This window comes from Anomaloglossus baeobatrachus, chromosome 3 (genome assembly GCF_048569485.1).
Source record: "Anomaloglossus baeobatrachus isolate aAnoBae1 chromosome 3, aAnoBae1.hap1, whole genome shotgun sequence".
NCBI classification, from domain to species: Eukaryota; Metazoa; Chordata; class Amphibia; order Anura; family Aromobatidae; genus Anomaloglossus; species Anomaloglossus baeobatrachus.
In genome coordinates this window covers 2471299-2493155 of record NC_134355.1, presented here as the reverse complement: position 1 = coordinate 2493155, position 21857 = coordinate 2471299, and the positions used below count along the sequence as shown (strand labels likewise).

Below are 21857 nucleotides of genomic sequence, written 5' to 3'. Positions count from 1 at the left end.
AGCACACCAGACATTATTCCACCATGGTGTCTACACCACACACCAGATATTATTCCACCACGGTGTCTACACAACACACCAGACATTATTCCACCACGGTGTCTACAGCAGCACACCAGACATTATTCCACCACGGTGTCTACACCAACACACCAGACATTATTCCACCATGGTGTCTACACCACACACCAGATATTATTCCACCACGGTGTCTACACAACACACCAGACATTATTCCACCACGGTGTATACACAACACACCAGACATTATTCCACCACACTGTCTACAGCAGCACACCAGACATTATTCCACCACGGTGTCTACTCCAAAACACCAGACATTATTCCACCACGGTGTCTACACAACACACCAGACATTATTCCACCACGGTGTCTACACAACACACCAGATATTATTCCACCACGGTGTCTACACAACACACCAGACATTATTCCACCACGGTGTCTACACCACACACCAGATATTATTCCACCACGGTGTCTACACCAAAACACCAGACATTATTCCAGCACGGTGTCTACACAACACACCAGACATTATTCCACCACGGTGTATACACAACACACCAGACATTATTCCACCGTGGTGTCTACACCAAAACACCAGACATTATTCCACCATGGTGTCTACACCACACACCAGATATTATTCCACCACGGTGTCTACACAACACACCAGACATTATTCCACCACGGTGTATACACAACACACCAGACATTATTCCACCACGGTGTCTACACAACACACCAGACATTATTCCACCACGGTGTATACACAACACACCAGACATTATTCCAGCACGGTGTCTACACCAAAACACCAGACATTATTCCAGCACGGTGTCTACACAACACACCAGACATTATTCCACCACGGTGTCTACACCAAAACACCAGACATTATTCCAGCACGGTGTCTACACAACACACCAGACAATATTTCACCACGGTGTCTACACCAAAACACCAAACATTATTCCAGCACGGTGTCTACACAACACACCAGACAATATTCCACCACGGTGTCTACACAACACACCAGACATTATTCCACCACGGTGTCTACACAACACACCAGACATTATTCCACCACGGTGTCTACACCAACACACCAGACATTATTCCACCACGGTGTCTACACCAAAACACCAGACATTATTCCAGCACGGTGTCTACACAACACACCAGACATTATTCCACCACGGTGTCTACACAACACACCAGACATTATTCCACCACGGTGTCTACACCAACACACCAGACATTATTCCACCACGGTGTCTACACCAAAACACCAGACATTATTCCACCACGGTGTCTACACAACACACCAGACATTATTCCACCACGGTGTCTACACCAAAACACCAGACATTATTCCACCACGGTGTCTACACAACACACCAAACATTATTCCACCACGGTGTCTACACCAAAACACCAGACATTATTCCAGCACGGTGTCTACACAACACACCAGACATTATTCCAGCACGGTGTCTACACCAACACACCAGACATTATTCCACCACGGTGTCTACACCAACACACCAGACATTATTCCACCACGGTGTCTACACCAAAACACCAGACATTATTCCAGCACGGTGTCTACACAACACACCAGACATTATTCCACCACGGTGTCTACAGCAGCACACCAGACATTATTCCAGCACGGTGTCTACACAACACACCAGACATTATTCCACCACGGTGTCTACAGCAGCACACCAGACATTATTCCACCACGGTGTCTACACCAACACACCAGACATTATTCCACCACGTTGTATACACAACACACCAGACATTATTCCACCACGGTGTCTACACAACACACCAGACATTATTCCACCACGGTGTCTACACAATACACCAGACATTATTCCACCACGGTGTCTACACAACACACCAGACATTATTGTCACCACGGTGTCTAGACTAACACACCAGACATTATTCCAAAACGGTGTCTACACAACACACCAGACATTATTCCACCACGGTGTCTACACAACACACCAGACATTATTCCAGAACGGTGTCTACACAACACACCAGACATTATTCCAGAACGGTGTCTACACAACACACCAGACATTATTCCAGAACGGTGTGTACACAACACACCAGACATTATTTCAGAACGGTGTCTACACAACACACCAGACATTATTCCACCACGGTGTCTACACAACACACCAGACATTATTCCACCACGGTGTCTACACAACACACTGACGGCCAGATCCTGGGAAGGTGGCGTGCAGAAGGAAAATATCCACCCCACCAATGTCTAAAACCTCCTCCTCCACATGAGAGAAGTCTGCAGGAGCCTTTATCAGATGGTGTTTATATACATGTTCTCTTACAACCACCCAAACGTCTATGTGATCCACATGAATATATAAAGATAAAAGCTGGAAATCTCTTACATTGGAATACATGTACACGAATTCCTTCCAGCAAAAGGAAATCTAACCTGCTTCTAGACTTCATCCTCTGGAAAATCTTGTATCATAAACTATTCTTGGTGGTACTCCTTCCATCCTGCTCCATTATTTTCTTCTCTTCTGAAACAGCCCTCCTGTGGAGCGACTATACATGATAAAGGCCGTTGGGCCGAAATGTCCACCATCTTTTGTCGCCATCAAATAAATAATCACTTTTTTGCAAAGAAAAAAACTTTTTGTCTTCATTTTATCAACAAGAGAGTGCAGTGTCTATTATATAATACGTTCTGGGACTATTGACCCCACACTAGCACCTCTAATGAAACCATACTCTAGCTGAGTGCACACCAATACCCTATAACTCTGATACACAACACACCAGACATTATTCCACCACGGTGTCTACACAACACACCAGACATTATTCCACTACGGTGTCTACACAACACACCAGACATTATTCCACCACGGTGTCTACACAACACACCAGACATTATTCCACCACGGTGTCTCCACAACACACCAGACATTATTCCACCACGGTGTCTCCACAACACACCAGACATTATTCCACCACGGTGTCTACACAACACACCAGACATTATTCCACCACGGTGTCTACACAACACACCAGACATTATTCCACCACGGTGTCTACACAACACACCAGACATTATTCCACCACGGTGTCTACACCAACACACCAGACATTATTCCAGAACGGTGTCTACACAACACACCAGACATTATTCCAGAACGGTGTCTACACAACACACCAGACATTAGTCCACCACGGTGTCTACAGCAGCACACCAAACATTATTCCACCACGGTGTCTACACAACACACCAGACATTATTCCAGAACGGTGTCTACACAACACACCAGACATTATTCCAGAACGGTGTTTACACAACACACCAGACATTATTCCACCACGGTGTCTACACAACACACCAGACATTATTCCAGAACGGTGTTTACACAACACACCAGACATTATTCCAGAACGGTGTCTACACCAACACACCAGACATTATTCCAGAACGGTGTCTACACCAACACACCAGACATTATTCCAGAACGGTGTTTACACAACACACCAGACAATATTTCACCACGGTGTCTACACAACACACCAGACATTATTCCACCACGGTGTCTACACAACACACCAGACATTATTCCACCACGGTGTCTCCACAACACACCAGACATTATTCCACCACGGTGTCTACACAACACACCAGACATTATTCCACCACGGTGTCTACACAACACACCAGACATTATTCCACCACGGTGTCTACACCAACACACCAGACATTATTCCAGAACGGTGTCTACACAACACACCAGACATTATTCCAGAACGGTGTCTACACAACACACCAGACATTAGTCCACCACGGTGTCTACAGCAGCACACCAGACATTATTCCACCACAGTGTCTACACAACACACCAGACATTATTCCACCACGGTGTCTACACAACACACCAGACATTATTCCAGAACGGTGTCTACACAACACACCAGACATTATTCCAGAACGGTGTTTACACAACACACCAGACATTATTCCAGAACGGTGTTTACACAACACACCAGACATTATTCCAGAACGGTGTCTACACCAACACACCAGACATTATTCCAGAACGGTGTTTACACAACACACCAGACATTATTCCACCACAGTGTCCAGACCAACACACAAAATATTAGACATTGTCATCCTAGAGTGTACACTGCTAACTACAAGATATTTCCCATCTTATAACACATATAGCAGACATCCTACGGATACAGAGCAGGCGTCTCATTCACCGTCTGCACCCTCCTGTGGCAGGTCAGGGCAGGTTATCGGCACATTGAAGACTTCTTACCACTTTCCAGCGGTCTTTCACCACATAACTGACTGGCAGGATGTCTGCTGGTTCGGCTCCACCACTCATGTTTCCGTCGTCCCTGATCACCGCTGCTAAGCACTGCATGGGCCACCCAGACAGGATTCGCCCAGCCCCAGACCTAATAGAGACATTGACCTGTGGGAAGAGAGAGCAGGATGAAGAAGTGCTGATCCACATGGCGGAGTCTGATCTGCCAGTCATAATAATCTAGAGTATATCGCTGTACGGGCGCACACTGCAGCACACCGCCAATTACAGGAGGGAAATCATGAGTAAAGACTGAATTGCTGCAGAACGTGTGTACCTAAGCGCACCGCTGGTCACAGCTATTCTGGGCCTGTCCGGGTCCCCTGGGGTTCAGCCTCTCGTGCCGGACTCACAGACAGATGTCAGATTACTGCTGACAGCTGCGGCAGCGAGAAGTGTCCGGATGAGCTCAGCCATAGAGAAAAGGCCAGATCCAGGAGAGCCTTGTGTGTTATCAGCGGATATGCAAGGGCTGAATACACGGCACAAGTACAGATGGCTCTCCCACATAATGCACCCAAAGGCTCCAAACACAGCAATGAATACAGGTCCTAATGTGTCAGTATATAAATCCAGCTCGTGCCCCCCCAGTATACAGATGTGAAGGCATCAGAGAAGCGCGAGATATCTGCTCCATATATACTGTGCTCAGATGCATAAAGCGGGGTGACAGAGGCTGCAAATAAAACAGAACACGGAGCAAACTAGACACCGGAGGCCAGGGTATGAAGCAACGCCATAAGTACAGATGTAACAAGCACACCAACACTACCAAGACGGAGGTGCAGCATCATCCACCAGCCAGACACCGTCACCTTGCTCCAGAGTGGCCCCGTACACCATAGGTACCTACCCTGTGCACTACCCAGTGCTCAGTCTGTGGTGTGAAAATGTACAGTCACCCCCTGGGAGAGTCATATCTCATATGTGACATCAGGACGCCACCTCCTGCATGCTGCATGGTTAGGGATGACATTATGAGCGCCAAAACACATCAAAAAATGTCATAAATGGGTGGACACTACCAGACACTACCCTCCTCCCTAACCCATATCCAACACTGATGACCCTTTTACAGACACTACCCTCCTCCCTAGCCCATATCCTACACTGATGACCCTTATACGGATACTACCCTCCTCCCTAACCCATATCCAACACTGATGACCCTTTTACAGACACTACCCTCCTCCCTAGCCTATATCCAACACTGATGACCCTTTTACAGACACTACCCTCCTCCTTAGCCCATATCCAACACTGATGACCCTTCTACAGACACTATTCTCCTCCATAACCCATATCCAGCACTGATGACATTTCTACGGATACTTCCCTCCTCCCTAACCCATATCCAACAATGATGACCCTTCTACAGACACTATCCTCCTCCCTAGCCCATATCCAACACTGATGACCCTTCTACAGACACTATTCTCCTCCATAACCCATATCCAACACTGATGACCCTTCTACAGACACTATTCTCCTCCATAACCCATATCCAACACTGATGACCCTTCTACAGACACTACCCTCCTCCCTAGCCCATATCCAACACTGATGACCCTTCTACAGACACTATTCTCCATAACCCATATCCAGCACTGATGACATTTCTACGGATACTGCCCTCCTCCCTAACCCATATCCAGCACTGATGACATTTCTACGGATACTTCCCTCCTCCCTAACCCATATCCAACACTGATGACCCTTCTACAGACACTATCCTCCTCCCTAGCCCATATCCAACACTGATGACCTTTCTACGGATACTACCCTCCTCCCTACCCCATATCCAGCACTGATGACATTTCTACCGATTCTACCCTCCTCCCTAACCCATATCCAACACTGATGACCCTTCTACAGATACTACCCTCCTCCCTAACCCATTTCCAACCCTGATTACCCTTCTACGGATACTACCCTCCTTCATAATACATATCCAACACTGATGACCCTTCTTCGGATACTACACTCCTCCCTAACACATATCCAGCACTGATGACCCTTCTACGGACACTACCCTCCTCCCTAACCTATATCCAACACTGATAACCTTTCTATGGATACTAACCTCCTCGCTAACACATAGCCAACACTGATGACCCTTCTACGGATATTACCTTCCTCCCTAACCTATATCCAATACTGATATTCCTTTGGAAAACACTACCCTCCTCCCTAACCCAAATCATGCACTGATGACTCTTCTACAGACAATATCTCCTGTCTAACTTATATCTAGCACTATGATCCTTCACAGACAGCCTCTTCCTGCCCAGCCCATATCGCATACTGATGGCACTAACCTCCTCTCTAACCCATATCCAACACTGATAACCTTCCAAAGACACTACACTCCTCCCTAACCCATGTGACATACAGAAGACCCTTCTATGGATATTACCCTCCTCCCTAAACAGATATTGTACACTGATGACTCTTCTACAGACACACCCTCTTTCCTATCCCATTTCCAATACTAAAGACCCTTCTTCCTTAGCCCATATGCAACAGATGAAGACATTACCCTTGTCTCAAATCCAGCACTGATGACTCTACTACAGAAACTAACTTCCTCCCTAACCCATACACTGGCATTTAATAGTTTTGGCACCCCTGATCATACTTACTGTTATTGTGAACTGTTAAGAAAGTTGAAGATGAAATGATCTCTAAAAAGGCAGAAATTTAAAGATTTCCTTTGTATTTAAGGCAAAACAAAATATGTTTTCAAGTTGCCTTTTCCTCGGTTCAAAATGTAATTAAGCAATGGCCATTACCAGGCACAGTGCAGGTGAAGATAAGTTCTGAAGATCAAGCAGCATTTCTATAAGAGCTGCTCATAGGATTGCTAGAGGCAAATCAGAACCCCTGTGTGACTGCAAAAGACCTTCAGGAAGATTCAGCAAACTCTGGATTTGTAATACATTGTCTACTGTTCAATGACACCTGCACAAATGTGGCCTTCATGAAAGAGAAAGCATAAAAAAACCTCTCCTGCGTCCTCACCATAAAAAATCAAAATCAGAAGTCTGCAAAAAGACCTCTAAACAAGCCTGATGGATTCTGGAAACAAGTCCTGTGGATTGATGAGGATAACATAGAACTCTTTGGCCACAACGAGCAAAGGTATGTGTGGAGAAAAAAGGGCACAGAATTCCAGGAAAAGAATATCTTGCCAACCATTAAGCATGGGGGTGGATCAATTATGTGTTGGGGTTGTGTTGCAGCCAATGGCATGGAAAAATTTTCACAGGTAGAGGGAAGAATGGGGTCTATGAAATTTCAATGAATTCTTTATGTAAACCTAATACCATATCTAAAAAAGCAAAAAAAGAGGAGAAAACATGAAAGGAGGAGAAAGGAGGACAGGTTCTACAAATGGATAATGATCCAAAACACACGTCAAAATCCACAAGACAACCTCAGAAGGCAAAAGCTGAAGGTTTTACAATGGCGCTCACAGTCCCCTGATCTGAACATTGAAAATCTGTGGCTAGAAAAGAGCAGAGCATGCAAGACGAGCCAGGGATCTCATAGAACTAGAAGACGAGCCAGGAATCTCACAGAACTGGAAGGCGTCTCCATGGAAGAGCAGTTCATGCAAGAATAAACCGGAATCTCATAGAACTAGAAGACGAGCCAGGAATCTCACAGAACTGGAAGACGTCTCCATGGAAGAGCAATGCATGCAAGACATGCCAGGAATCTCATAGAACTAGAAAACGAGCCATGAATCTCACAGAACTGGAAGACGTCTCCATGGAAGAGCAGTGCATGCAAGACATGCCAGGAATCTCATAGAACTAGAAGACGAGCGAGGAATCTCACAGAACTGGAAGATGTCTCCATGGAAGGGTCGTGCATGCAAGACATGCCAGGAATCTCACAGAAATGGAAGACGTCTCCATGGAAGAGCAGTGCATGCAAGACATGCCAGGAATCTCATAGAACTAGAAGACGAGCCAGGAATCTCACAGAACTGGAAGACGTCTCCATGGAAGAGCAATGCATGCAAGACATGCCAGGAATCTCATAGAACTAGAAGATGAGCCAGGAATCTCACAGAACTTGAAGACACTTCAAAGGAAGAAGGAAGGAAATTCCCTCAAACAAGAATTGAAAGAGTCTTGGCTGCTACAAAAAAAAAAAAAGAGTTTACAAGTTGTGATACTTGCGAAAGGGGGGCTACTAGGTACTAAACATGCAGTGTGCCCAAAGAACTTTTTTAACAGCCCATTTTCCCTTTTTGTTAATTTGAAGATGTTAAAGATGAAAATATTTTTTTGGGAAGGGGGATAAAATACAAAAGGAAAGGTGTCATCTTTAAGTTGATGCCTTTTAGAGATCATTTCATCTTCAACCTGTTTAGCTTTTCACAATTACAGTCATTTTGACCAGTAGTGTCCAAACCTTTACATGCCACTGTATCATACAATGATGACCTTCTATAGGCACTATCCTCCTCACTAACCTATACTGTATACTGATGACCCTTCAATGGATATTACCGTCCTCCATAACCCATATTTAACACCGATGACCCTTCTACAGAAACTACAGAGACTAACCTCTTCCTAACACAAATCGCAGATAGATAACCCTTCTACAATACCCTCCTCCATAACCCATACACTACACTGATGATCCTTCTACAGATATTACCCTCTTCCCTAACCAATGTATAATAGCAATGATCATTACAGAGATGCTATCCTCCTCCTTGCCCCATATCCAAAACTGATGACCGTTTTACAGACATTAACCTACCCCTTAACTCCGGTCTTCCACTGATGATCCATCTACAGACACTACCCTTCTCCCTACCCGATATCCAACACTGATGACCTTTCTACAGAAGATATCCACTTACCTAATCCATTTCCTACACTACAGACTCTTCTACAGACATTACCCTTCTCCATAACCCATATGTTACACTAAAGACCCTTCTAAAAATAAATATTACCCTCCATTCTAAGCAATATCAATACTGCTGACCCTTCTATAGATAGTACCCTCTTCCCTAACCCATATCACACATTAATGACCTTTCTACAGCCACTACCCTCCTTCCTAACCCACATCCTCTTCTTCTCCTTGGCTCATATCCCACACTGATGACCTTTCTGAAGTCAATACCCTCTTCCCTAACCTCTATCCAGAACTGATGATCCTGTTATAGACACTACTTTCCTTCGGAAACCATATTGCATGCCGACGACGCTTCTACTGAAACTGCTCTGCTCCCCAACCCATATCACATACAGATGACAATACTATGGACATTAATCTCCTCCTTAAATCATCATCCTACAAAGATAACCCCTTCTACAGACACTATCCTCTTCCATAACCTATGTCCTACACTAAAGACTCTTCTACCCTCCTCCCAAACCCATATCAAATACAGATGACTATTCTACAGATACTACATCCACAATTACACATACAGTGGGTACGGAAAGTATTCAGACCCGTTTACATTTTTCACTCTTTGTTTCATTGCAACCATTTGGTATTTTTTCTCATTAATGTGCTCTCTGAACCCCATCCCCCATCTTGACAGAAAAAAAACAGAAATGTAGAAATTTTTTAAACAAGAAAAACTAAAATCTCACATGGTCACAAGTATTCAGCCCCTTTGCTCAGTATTGAGTATAAGCGTCCTCCCTTTTGAGCTGGTACAGCCATGAGTCTTCTTGGGATCCTGGATTTGGGGATCCTCTGGCATTCTTCCTTGCAGATCCTTTACAGTTCTGTCAGGTTGGTTGGTGAACGTTGGTGGATGCCATTTTCAGGTCTCTCTAGAGATGCTCAATTGGGTTTAGGTCAGGGCCTGGCTAAGTCGGTCAAGAATGGTCACAGAATTGTTTTGAAGTCACTCCTTTGTTATTTTAGCTGTGTGCTTAGGGTCATTGTCTTGTTGGAAGGTGAACCTTCGACCAAGTCTGAGGGCCAAAGCGCTTTGGAAGAGGTTTTCTTCCAGGACATCGCGGTGCTTGGCTGCATTAATCTTTCCTTCAATTGCAACCACTCGTCCTTGTCCCTGCCCCATAGTATGATGCTGCCACCACCATGTTTCACTGTGGGGATTGTATTGGGCAGGTGTTGAGCAGTGCCTGGTTTTCTCCACACATACCGCTTAGAATTATCACCAGAAAGTTCTATTTTTGTCTCATTAGACCAGTGAATCTTATTTCTCATAGTCTGGGAGTCCTTCATGTGTTTTTTTGCAAACTCTATGTGGCTTTCATACATCTTGCACGGAGGAGAGGCTTCCGTTGACTTTGTTGAACTTTATCCCATCTCTCTATTGCATCTCTGGAGCTCAGCCACAGTGATCTTAGGGTTCTTCTTTACATCTCTTCCCAAGGCTCTTCTCCCACGATTTCTCAGTTTGGCTGGACGGCCGGGTCTAGGAAGAGTTCTGGTGGTCCCAAACTTCTTCCATTAAAGGATTATGGAGGCCACTCTGCTCATAGGAACCTTGAGCACTGCAGAAATTCTTTTGTAACCTTGGCCAGATCTGTGCCTTGCCACAATTATGTCTCTGAGCTCCTTGGGCAGTTCCTTTGACCTCATGATCCTCCTTTGGTGTGACATGCAGTATGAGCTGTGAGGTCTTATATAGACAGGTGTGCGCCTTTCCAAATCACGTCCTATCAGTTTAATTACACACAGCTGGACCGCAAAGAAGTAGAACCATCTCAAGGAGGATCACAAGGAAATGGACAGCATGTGACTTACATATGAGGAGTGTCTGAGCAAACGGGAGCAATACTTATGACCAAGTGATATTTCAGTTTTTTTGTTTTATAAATTTTCAAAAATGTCTACATTTGGTTTTTTTTCTGCCAAGATGGGGTATGGGGGCAGAGTGTACATTAATGATAATTTACCAAATGGCTGCAATGACACAAAGAGTGAAAAATGTAAAGGGGTCTGAATACTTTCTGTACCCACTGTATAGAACACTGTTGACCATTACAGAGACACTACTCTCCTTCCTAACCCATATCCAACAGTGATGATCCTTTAGCAGACAATATTCTTTTAAGAAAACCTACAGATTTGTCCGAAGCCACTGAGCCAAAGGTAAACCAAATATGCTGAAGTCAAATATCCAACACTGATGTCCCTTCTGCAGACAATAGCCTCCTCCCTAACCCATATCTAGCACTAATGAGCCTTCATAGACACTACCTTCGCCGCAAACCCATATCGCATACTGATGACCGGTCTACCGATAGTACACTCCTTCCTAACCCTTATCGAGCACTGATAACCTTCTGCACACAGTACACTCAGCCCTACCCTATATCACATACAGATGACTCTTCTATGGATATTACCCTTCTCCCTTAACAAATATCCTATACTGATGACCCTTGTACAGACACTCCCGATTCTGCCCTCTTCCCTAAACCACATCGAATATAGATGACCCTTCTACAGACAATACTCTCCTCCATAATCCACAGTAACGCCCACACCGGCATCCCCACGCTGTCCTACCCCATTTTCACCAGAGGAGACATAGGCACTATCACCTTACATGCTGCATAGGCCTCCTGGGAATGCCTGTATGGTGCGCGAGCAGACATACCCTTTTTCTTGGGCCAGTATTCCCTGACCCGGTAGTGCCTCTTAGCTCAGCTGAGAGACATCAGGTATTTAATGCACCTTAATCTTGCAGGAGGCCTGGGCATCAAGTTCTATACGATGCTAGTTCTAAGGTCCCTTTGCTGCTGCTGCTGATTACTATCTGTGTTTCATTGCATGAATAAGAGACCATAATCCATCGCGAAACGTACGTCAGGTCCTCCACGCGGAGCCTCCTCTCCACCGGCAAGCTGCTGTAACTGGCGCCTTAGGTATATCCTGCCACGCTATTTCTTTTCCCCGATGTGATATTACTAATTTGTCTATCCAGGGGTTACCATTACATTGGTGTGCCACTGTATATCTAATTTTCACATATTTAACTAGTCGTGTCATGTGCCATTGTTATTTATGTGAAGTTTTTTTAACTAATTGTTATAATAAAATTGTATTTTAATATTTATACCTCAAAACTCCATGGTTTCTCTTTGTTTATATGATTACCATCTGTGTTTCATTGCATGACAAGTGCGCTAACGCTGTTCAACTATCCATGCCGGCCGCCTCCTACGATAGCCGCTGCCCCTGCTGCTTCCATCCATCCAGGCCGAATCCTCGACACCGTCTGCTGCAGCTTCTGCAACCAGAGATATGTGGCGCCAGTTGCCGAGGTACCATTGATCCCCAGGGGCCCTCGTCTGTTGGCTGCCTATCAGCGTGTGTGCCTATTGCCACCTCCAGTGGCTTCAGGGAATCAAGGGAGAGATATGATCCAATCATAACCTGCTGGCGTTCTTGGAAACATTCTCCAAGGTGTTCGACGAGCTGGTTCAAGTTTCTTTGGTCGCATCCTCACTGCTCAGACTCTGCGAAGGGATTTTCACCATAGGCCAATATGCTGTCCGATTCCGTATGCTGTCCTACGAACTGGGCTGGATAATGAAATACAAGTGGCTATATTCTGGGAAGGATTGTCTGGAAGAATAAAGGATGAGCTGGTGGGTCGAGATGTGCCATCTTCTCTGGAAGACCTAATATTGCTGGCTTGGTTCCAAGAACAATCTAGAGAGACAAAACGGGAAAAGAGGTTGTTGTGCTTGGCTCCTTTAATCCAGAGGCCCATTATGCTGCTACCTGTAACTGCCGCTGCCTCCACCGAGCCCATGAGATCCGTCACACCAGTCAGAGGTGCTGCTACAGTGAGAGTTCTATGCACCTGATCCGCTTCTGTCTTAAGAAGCTGGGAAACTGACCAGCCTATGGTCAGTAGGACAGGCTACTCTAGGCAGGAGCAAGTTCTCTTCACCTCTGTTTATGACTGTGTCCATAACTAGTGGTGACTCCCGGTTCTCAAGATGGCCCTACTGGACGTTCATACAGCAAGCCATAGTGGATTGCTATAGGATTCCTGTTAGTCAGCTTCAAGCTTTAATTACTGTGCTGACGGTGGACAGAAAGGACCTGCTGAGGCCATCCCGTTCGTCAGCAAGAAAGTTGTCTTTCGTGTGGGAATTTTGCATATGGAGCAAATCGCCTTTCACGTGCTAATGGGAGTGTCGCATCCACTGTTACTGGATCTGCCGTGGCTTCGAAAGCATGAACTGGTTTTAAATTGGAGATCTGGAGGAGGTACTCAGGTGGGGATCACTCCTTCCATGAAAATTGTCTTGTTTCCGTGCAACCTGCTCGTCCACCAGTGAGACCCTCTAATCTTCCGGAGCTACCGTCCACCTATTGGTCCTATGTGGAAATTTTTGACAAAAATGAGGCTGAAATCCTGCCAACGATTAGGCCCTATAACTGTCCTATCGACGTCATTCCCCGTTCCTCTTTTCCTTGCGGTCGTAGCTACCCTCTGTCTGAGGCTGAGACCCAAGCCATGTACGAGTACATTAAAGAGAATCAGGTAAGATTATTAATCTAAAAGTCCTCTTTACCGGCCGGAGACAGATTCTTCATTGTAAAGAAAAAGTACGGGTCTCTTCAGCCATGTATCAACTATAGAGGTCTGAATCAAATTATGGTAAAGAACAAATACCCGCTGCCACTTATACCGTAATGGTTCAGTCGGTTCTGAGGTTTAAGGATTTTCTCCAAACTCTCCCTCCATGGTGTGTACAACCTCGTCCAGATAGGGTCAGCTGACGAATAGAAGACAGCCTTCAATACCCATGACGGCCACTATGAGTATCGGGTAATGGCATTCAGGCTCAGCAATATTCCAGTGGTCTTCCAGGAATTTGTTAACGATATATTCCGAGATCTGCTCTACTCATGTGTGGTAGTGTACTAGGACGGCATCTTGGTGTTTTCTCCCGATCTGCTCACACACAGAAGAGATGATCACAAGGTGTTGCAGAGACTAAAGCGGGCTTTACATGCTGCGACATCGCTAGCGATGTCACGAACGATAGCACCCGCCCACATCGGTGGCGCGTCACGGGGTGATCGCTGCCGTAGCGAACAATATCGCTACGGCAGCGTCACACGCAATTACCTGTTCAACGACGTCGCTGTGGCCGCCGAACAATCTCTCCTTTAAGGGGGAAGTTCATTCGGCGTCACAGCAACGTCACTAAGCGGCCGCTCAATAGAAGCGGAGGGGCGGAGATGAGCGGCCGAAACATCCCGCCCGCCTCCTTCCTTCCTCATTGCCGGCGGCCGCAGGTACGATGTTGTTCCTCGTTCTTGCGGTGTCACACATAGCGATGTGTGCTGCCGCAGGAACGACAAAACAACCTGCGTTCCAAATGAGGAACGCTTTTTTAAAAATGAATGACGTGTAAACGACGAACTATTTGACACCTTTTTGCGATCGTTACTGATCGCAAAAAGGTGTCACATACAACGACATCGCTAACGAGGCCGGATGTGCGTCACCAACACAGTGACCCCTTGTGGATTTTTTTCCAGGGCCTTCTCTCCTGCTGAGCGCAACTACTCGAGAGTGGTCCATCCTGTCATCTTCTACACCGGCGACAACATGATGTTGGCATAGAAGTTGAATCAGCGCCAAACCCGATGGTCGTTGTTCTTTGCTCGCTTCAACTTTGTTCTGCATTTCCGTCCGGCTGAGAAGAACATCAAGGCTGAGGCACTGTCTCTGTCGTTTTTGTCAGCTAACAAAGAGAAGGAGTTGTGAAGATGTAATTTACCCTCTCACTGTATATGCTGTACAGATTCCTATTTCAAGCTGGGTTCATTGTCTTATTTGAACTACTTCTGTGTACATTTCTATTGTTATAGGTAATCACCCCCTAAAATGCAAGGTTATATCCTCTTGAGGCACTTCCATCCCTGGGAGTAGGGGGAGGTGGGCCTAGAGTCCAACTAGTGTAAACTCTGCTTACCTGGGAGATTCAGTCAGAGTGAGCTGAAACTTGAAGGGAGCAGGAGCTCCAGCCTGTGTGGCTGTGGACACGGACGGAGCTAGGCCTGTGTGGCGGCCCGTGGGATTGTGTGGAACTCTTTGGACTACTGTAAGGACGATTGCTTTGTAATCCGGTCCGAGGATTGTCGGGAAGGGCCCCCGAATCTGTTTTACGTGGACTTATCGTGTGCTGTTCCAGTGTTCTTGTGAATAAACCTGTTGGATCGTTCCTCGGCCTGTTGTCTCTCCTTGCTCTGCTGTACACCCCCGTCACAAACTGGTTGGCAGCGCTGGGATCAGAGCAGAAAGAATGGAGGACAACGGCCCATTAACATCTGGAATCAGAACCTCAGAGTACAAGAACTGGACTGTGGTGAGCCTACAAACAATGGCCCGTGAATTAGGAGTCGGTTACAAAGGACTCCCTAAGGAGCAACTAATTGAGGCATTGGAAAACGCTTGCCTGCAAGATGGCACCGAGGAAGGATTTCCACAGCAAAGGGAGGAAAGACGGGAGCTGGAGGTAAATACCCAAAAAAGTCAATGGATTGTGTGGTATGAGGAGGAAATGGCACTGCTTGGAGATGAGGCCACCATAGAAGATAAGAGGGAGGCTATTCGCGGAGCTAAGGAGAGGGCATTGCTGGAGAGGAGGCTTGCTGTGGAAGCAGCTAGAGGCTCCAGACAGACTGTAACCCCAGCACCCACCATGAGGGAACTTCCCAGGGTGTCCCGCAAAGACTTTAAGCCGTTTAATGAGGCTGCAGGCGACATTGAGGGCTTCTTCCAGGACTTTGAGCATCAGTGTCGATTAATGGAAGTCCCGGACAGGGAGCGTGTCCGGCATCTGGTTGGGCTCCTAGAGGGGGGAGCTGCTGAAGCCTATAGAGCTATGGACCCTCGGTGGAACTGTGAGTATGCGGATATTAAACAGACTATTCTAGAACATTATGCTGTGACCCCAGACACTAACAGGACTCAGTTCCGTGCTTTAGCCTGTGATGGGGAAGTGTCTTTTAAGATATATGCTCATAGACTCAAACAAATATGTAATCGCTGGCTGGAGGCAAAGGAGGCCTTATCTTGGGGGACCTTCCTGCAGGTCATCCTAAAAGAGCAGTTCTATGCCAGGTGCCCAGCGGAAATCAGAGAATGGGTGCGTGAGAGAAAGCCGTCAACTGTGGAACAAGCTGCTGCTCTCGCTGATGAGGTGCTCACCATCAAGCCTCAGTGGAGGGTTCTGTTGGAGGATGGAGAGACGCCTAACAGCTCCACAACACCGGATGCCCCCAGTTATTCTGTCCCCATTGTTCCCCGTTCCTCTAAGCCACCACATGTTGATACCCGTGTTAATGTGCCTCCAGTTGCTTCTACTGCACTTTCTGGAATACGCCGGGGAGAGGAAGTAACAGAGCGCAGGTGTTATGTTTGTAGGCATCCCGGGCATTTGCAGGCCTCATGCCCAGCCAGCTCATGGAGGAATCATCCTCAAACCCCTACAGCACCTTCAGGTGGGAGCCGGCCTCCAAGTTCCCCTACCCCTTACCCAAGAGGACACCTTGGATGGAGGGAGACCCAGCGCAGATGCTATCAATGTGGACAGCCAGGGCATCGGCAAGTCTCCTGCCCAGCTGTTCAAATGAGGACTGATCCTGCACCCAATCGGATTGTTAATTATTTACAGCCCAGTGCCATGGAGGAAGATGTGGCACCGTTATGTGAGGACTGGCCTAGTGACTCAGCCCCCCATGTTGCACCACCAGGAGTTTACGGGGTGCGACCCGCAGTTATGACGACTTCTGCTCATCGAGGTAAGCACTTGCAGGAGGTTGTGCTGGATGGACAGAGACTTGTTGGATTTTGTGACTCGGGTGCTTTCCTCACACTGGCTGATCCCCGAGTGGTTCGGCCTGAGGCAATCCATAGAGGACCTGGGATTGTTATTGAACTGGCTGGTGGACAATGGAGGACTATTCCCACAGCCACTGTGGATCTGAACTTTGGTTTTGGGGTCAGGCGATGTGTGGTTGGGGTGATGGGTGGTCTGCCTGCAGCTGTTCTCCTGGGCAATGATGTGGGAGAGCTACGATGCCAATTCGTGGCTGCATGAAGCCACATGTAAGTAACGCTCTGCCTGTGTGTACTTAACCAGTGACCTGTAGAGGTCCCTAGTACGTACACAAGTTGGGAGGGGGAGGGATTGTGAAGATGTAATTTACCCTCTCACTGTATATGCTGTACAGATTCCTATTTCAAGCTGGGTTCATTGTCTTATTTGAACTACTTCTGTGTACATTTCTATTGTTATAGGTAATCACCCCCTAAAATGCAAGGTTATATCCTCTTGAGGCACTTCCATCCCTGGGAGTAGGGGGAGGTGGGCCTAGAGTCCAACTAGTGTAAACTCTGCTTACCTGGGAGATTCAGTCAGAGTGAGCTGAAACTTGAAGGGAGCAGGAGCTCCAGCCTGTGTGGCTGTGGACACGGACGGAGCTAGGCCTGTGTGGCGGCCCGTGGGATTGTGTGGAACTCTTTGGACTACTGTAAGGACGATTGCTTTGTAATCCGGTCCGAGGATTGTCGGGAAGGGCCCCCGAATCTGTTTTACGTGGACTTATCGTGTGCTGTTCCAGTGTTCTTGTGAATAAACCTGTTGGATCGTTCCTCGGCCTGTTGTCTCTCCTTGCTCTGCTGTACACCCCGTCACAGGAGTAACAGCATATTACTCAACTTTCCAGGATGCTGTCGGTGGCTCTCATATACGTGTCTTGAGTCCCTTCCGGTAAAAAGTTCGTTGCTGAAGTAGACAGTAGCGAGTTCTTCAGTTAGGTCATTCCTCCAAGCTGGCCAGTCATGCTAGGTAGCCCCTTCAGCTGATCTCTCGTTATTATTGGTGGCCAACGCTGCAACAAGATGCCCTGGAGTTTGTCTCCTCCTGTCCCTGCAACAAGACCCTATGAAGATTCCTACTTGGCGTCTGCTTCCTCTACCGGTGCCATCTGCTCCTTGGCAGCATATTGTAATAGACTTTATCACGGAACAGCTGACGTCCTCAGCTTGCACCACCATCTGGGTGGTGGCACATTTTACGCCACTGACCAGCTTGCAGTCTGTGCCAGTGCCTGCTGATCACCTCATCTAGCACATCTGCTGGATGCATGGTCCACCGCTCCACATCGTGTCCGACAAAGGTGTCCAGTTTACTTCTCAGTTCTGGAGAGCCACCTGAAAGCTACTGGATGTCACACTGGCATTCTCGTCAGCCTACCATCCGCAGTCCAGCAGCCAAGTGGAACGGGTGACTCAGATCCTGACAAACTATCAGCAACACTTTTTCAACGAGCACCCTAGTTACTGGGTCAAATTACTTCCTTGGGCGGAATTCTCATATAACAATCATGAATCCTACGCCAAGTCTCCATTTCACATAGTGCATGGACAGCAACCCAAAATCCCGTTCCCAGTGGTGTTCACCTCCGGCAATCTTGCGACCGATGCCCTCATCAAGACTTTCTCCGAAGTCTGGGAGGAAACCAAAGTCCTCCCTGGAGGAGTACTCATTTCGCATGAATAGGCATGCGGACAAGAGATGCCTTAATCCCCTTTATTCCGGCCCGGAGACAAGCATGGCTCTCTTCCAGATTCTTCCGTCTCAAACTGCCATATTTCAACTTGGGTAACCCCTTCATCAGCCCCTTTGAGGTGCTCCAGCGGATTAACAAGTTAAAGCTCCCATCTTCCTTACGAATTCCCAACGCCTTCCATATGTCCCTCCTCAAACCCGTCTTTCTGAGCTGTTACTACAGGGATCCAGGTACATCGCCTCCTCTAGTCAGTGATGAAGACACCTTTCAGGGAAAATCCATAATCGCTATAAAAAAGGTTCCAAGTTAAAACCTACTACTTAATGGACTGGAAGTGGTTTGGCGCTGAGAAGAGGTCATGGGAACCAAGGGAGAATATTAATGTCCCCTTTCTCTTTAAGAGATTCATGGAAAAGGAGGGGAGTAAGTGGGGAGGTACTGTCCCGCCTCCCTTCCCCAGCGAGGACATCGTTACTCTAACCTTCCGGCCGTCCAGCAGTGCCTGTTCCGTCCTAGGTCCATGCTGCTGTCTCCCGCAGACTGCACAGTTGTCCTGGGAAGTGCGTGAGTAGAAGTATTAATTTTCTTAAAGGGCCAGTATGCTCTGACTCAGAAGTGCGAGAGGCATCAGTTATTTAATGCACCTTCCTCTTTAGGGAGGTGCCTGGGCAACGAGTTCTATATGTTGCTAGTTCTCATGTCCCTTTGCTGTCACTGCTGCTGTTGCTGATTCCTATCTGTGTTTCAGTGCATGACAATTCAGCTGCCACTGCTGCAAGTATCCACAACGGTCGCCTTCTAGGGTATCCACTGCCACTGCTGCATCCATCCATCCATCCATGCCAAATCCATGACAACGGCTGCTCCTGCTTCTACAACCAAAGTGTTTGTATCCATGGCACTAGCTGCCGAAGTACTGTTGAGCCCCTGTGGCTGCCCTCTGTCGGCTATCTACCAGCAGGTGTGCCTATTGACACCTTCGCTGGCATTACTGAAGACTCAGTGGCCAATAGAGTTAACTCCTCCAGGCCAGTGATCAGTACTATCGGTCCAGTGGATCCACCAACCCCATGAAACAACCCCAGATCCTCACACTGCCACCACCATATTTTACTGTTGGTATAATGTTCCTTTTCTGAAATGCTGTGTTACTTCTATACCAGATGTAATGGGACATACACCTATCAAAAAGTTCAGCTTTTGTCCCATCAGTCCAGAGATTTCTCCCAAAAGTCTTGGGGATCATCAAAATGTTTTCTAGAAAAAGTGAGACGCGCCTTTCTGTTCTTTTTGCGCATCAGTGGTTTTCTTCTTTGAGCTCTTCCATGCCGGCCATTATTGCCCGGTCTCTTTCTTATGGTGGAGTCATGAACACTGACTTAAGTTGAGGCATGTGAGGCCTGCAGTTGTTTGGATGTTGTTGTGGGGTAATTTTGGTCTTCCGGCCCCTCCTGAGAAGGTTCACCCCTGTTCCATGTTTTTGCCATTTGTGGATAATGGCTCTCACTGTGGTTCTCTGGAGTCCCGAAGCTTTAGAAATGGCTTTACAACCTTTTCCAGACTGATAGATCTCAATAACTTTGTTTCTCATTTGTTCCCAATTTCTCTGGATCACAGCATGATTTCTGACTTGTGAGGATCTTTTGGTCTACTTCACTTTGTCAGGCAGGTCCTATTTTAGTGATGTCTTGATTGAGAGCAGGTGTGGCAGTAATAAGGGTGAGGCCAGGGAACTAGAGCTCAGCTTCCCAAAGATGTGCTAAACCACAAGGGAATCTGTCACTAGGTTTTTGCTCTCCCATCTGAGAGCAGCATAATGTAGAGACAGAAACCCTGATTCCAGTAATGTACCACTCACTGAGCTGTTTGCTGTCATTTTGATAAAATCAATGTTTTTTCTGCTGCAGATCTAGCAGTTATAAAGAGCTCATTAATATGCTGGACTACCTGCAGCACGCCAAGTAGTCTGGTAATGATAATCTCCTGCTGATTAACCAGTGACTTTATCAAAACCATTACACTAAGCAGCCCAGTAACTGACACATTACTGGAATCAGGATCTCTGCCCCTATGTTATGCTGCTCTCAGATTAGGTGGCAAAAGCCTGGTGACAGATTCCCTTTAATAATACAGACCTTCCTTTATAATCTGTATTTTGCGATACTTGTGTTCTCTTTCTCTATTTACATTTGTTTGGTGACCTGAAACATTTAAGTGTGAAAAAAAAGAATAAGAAATCAGGAAGGGGCGAATATTTTCCCACCACTGGATAGGCAATACTGATTACTTTTCTGCAGACAATACCTTCTTCCCTAACCCATATCACATACAGATGACCCTTCTATGGACATTACCCTCCTTCATAAATCCTTTTCCAACACTGAAGACCCTTCTAACCAACTATCCTCCCCCCTAACCCATATTAAATACTGATGACCCTTCTATAGACACTACCTACCACGAATACCCATATGAAACACTGTTGACCATTACAGAGACACTACTCTCCTCCCTAACCCATAATGTCTAGTGATGACCCTTTTACAAAAACTGCCCTCCTTCCTAATTCATATCATAAACAGATGACCCTTCTACAAAAACTACCCTCTTCCCTAACCAATATCGTATGCTGCTGACCAGTCCATGAACAGTACCCTCCTCCCTAACCAACACCCTCCACTGATGACCCTTCTACAGACACTACCCTCTTCCCTAACCCATAATGTCTAGTGATGACCCTTTACAAAAACTGCCCTCCTTCCTAACTCATATCATAAACAGATGACCCTTTTACAGACACTACTCTCTTCCCTAACCAATATCGTATGCTGCTGACCAGTCCATGAACAGTATCCTCCTCCCTAACCA

The 21857-nt window shown here is 46.6% G+C and overlaps 1 protein-coding gene across 3 annotated transcripts in view; it reads right to left on the bottom strand.

Annotated features, from left to right (window-relative positions):
* Positions 1–21857, bottom strand: part of TTBK1 (tau tubulin kinase 1) — a 250497-nt gene that overhangs the window by 129847 nt on the left and 98793 nt on the right. For all 3 annotated transcript variants that reach the window (XM_075338944.1, XM_075338943.1, XM_075338945.1), the window contains one exon: positions 4368–4526. In XM_075338944.1, the coding sequence (XP_075195059.1) occupies positions 4368–4526 (159 nt within the window). The remainder of the gene's footprint in view (positions 1–4367; positions 4527–21857) is intronic.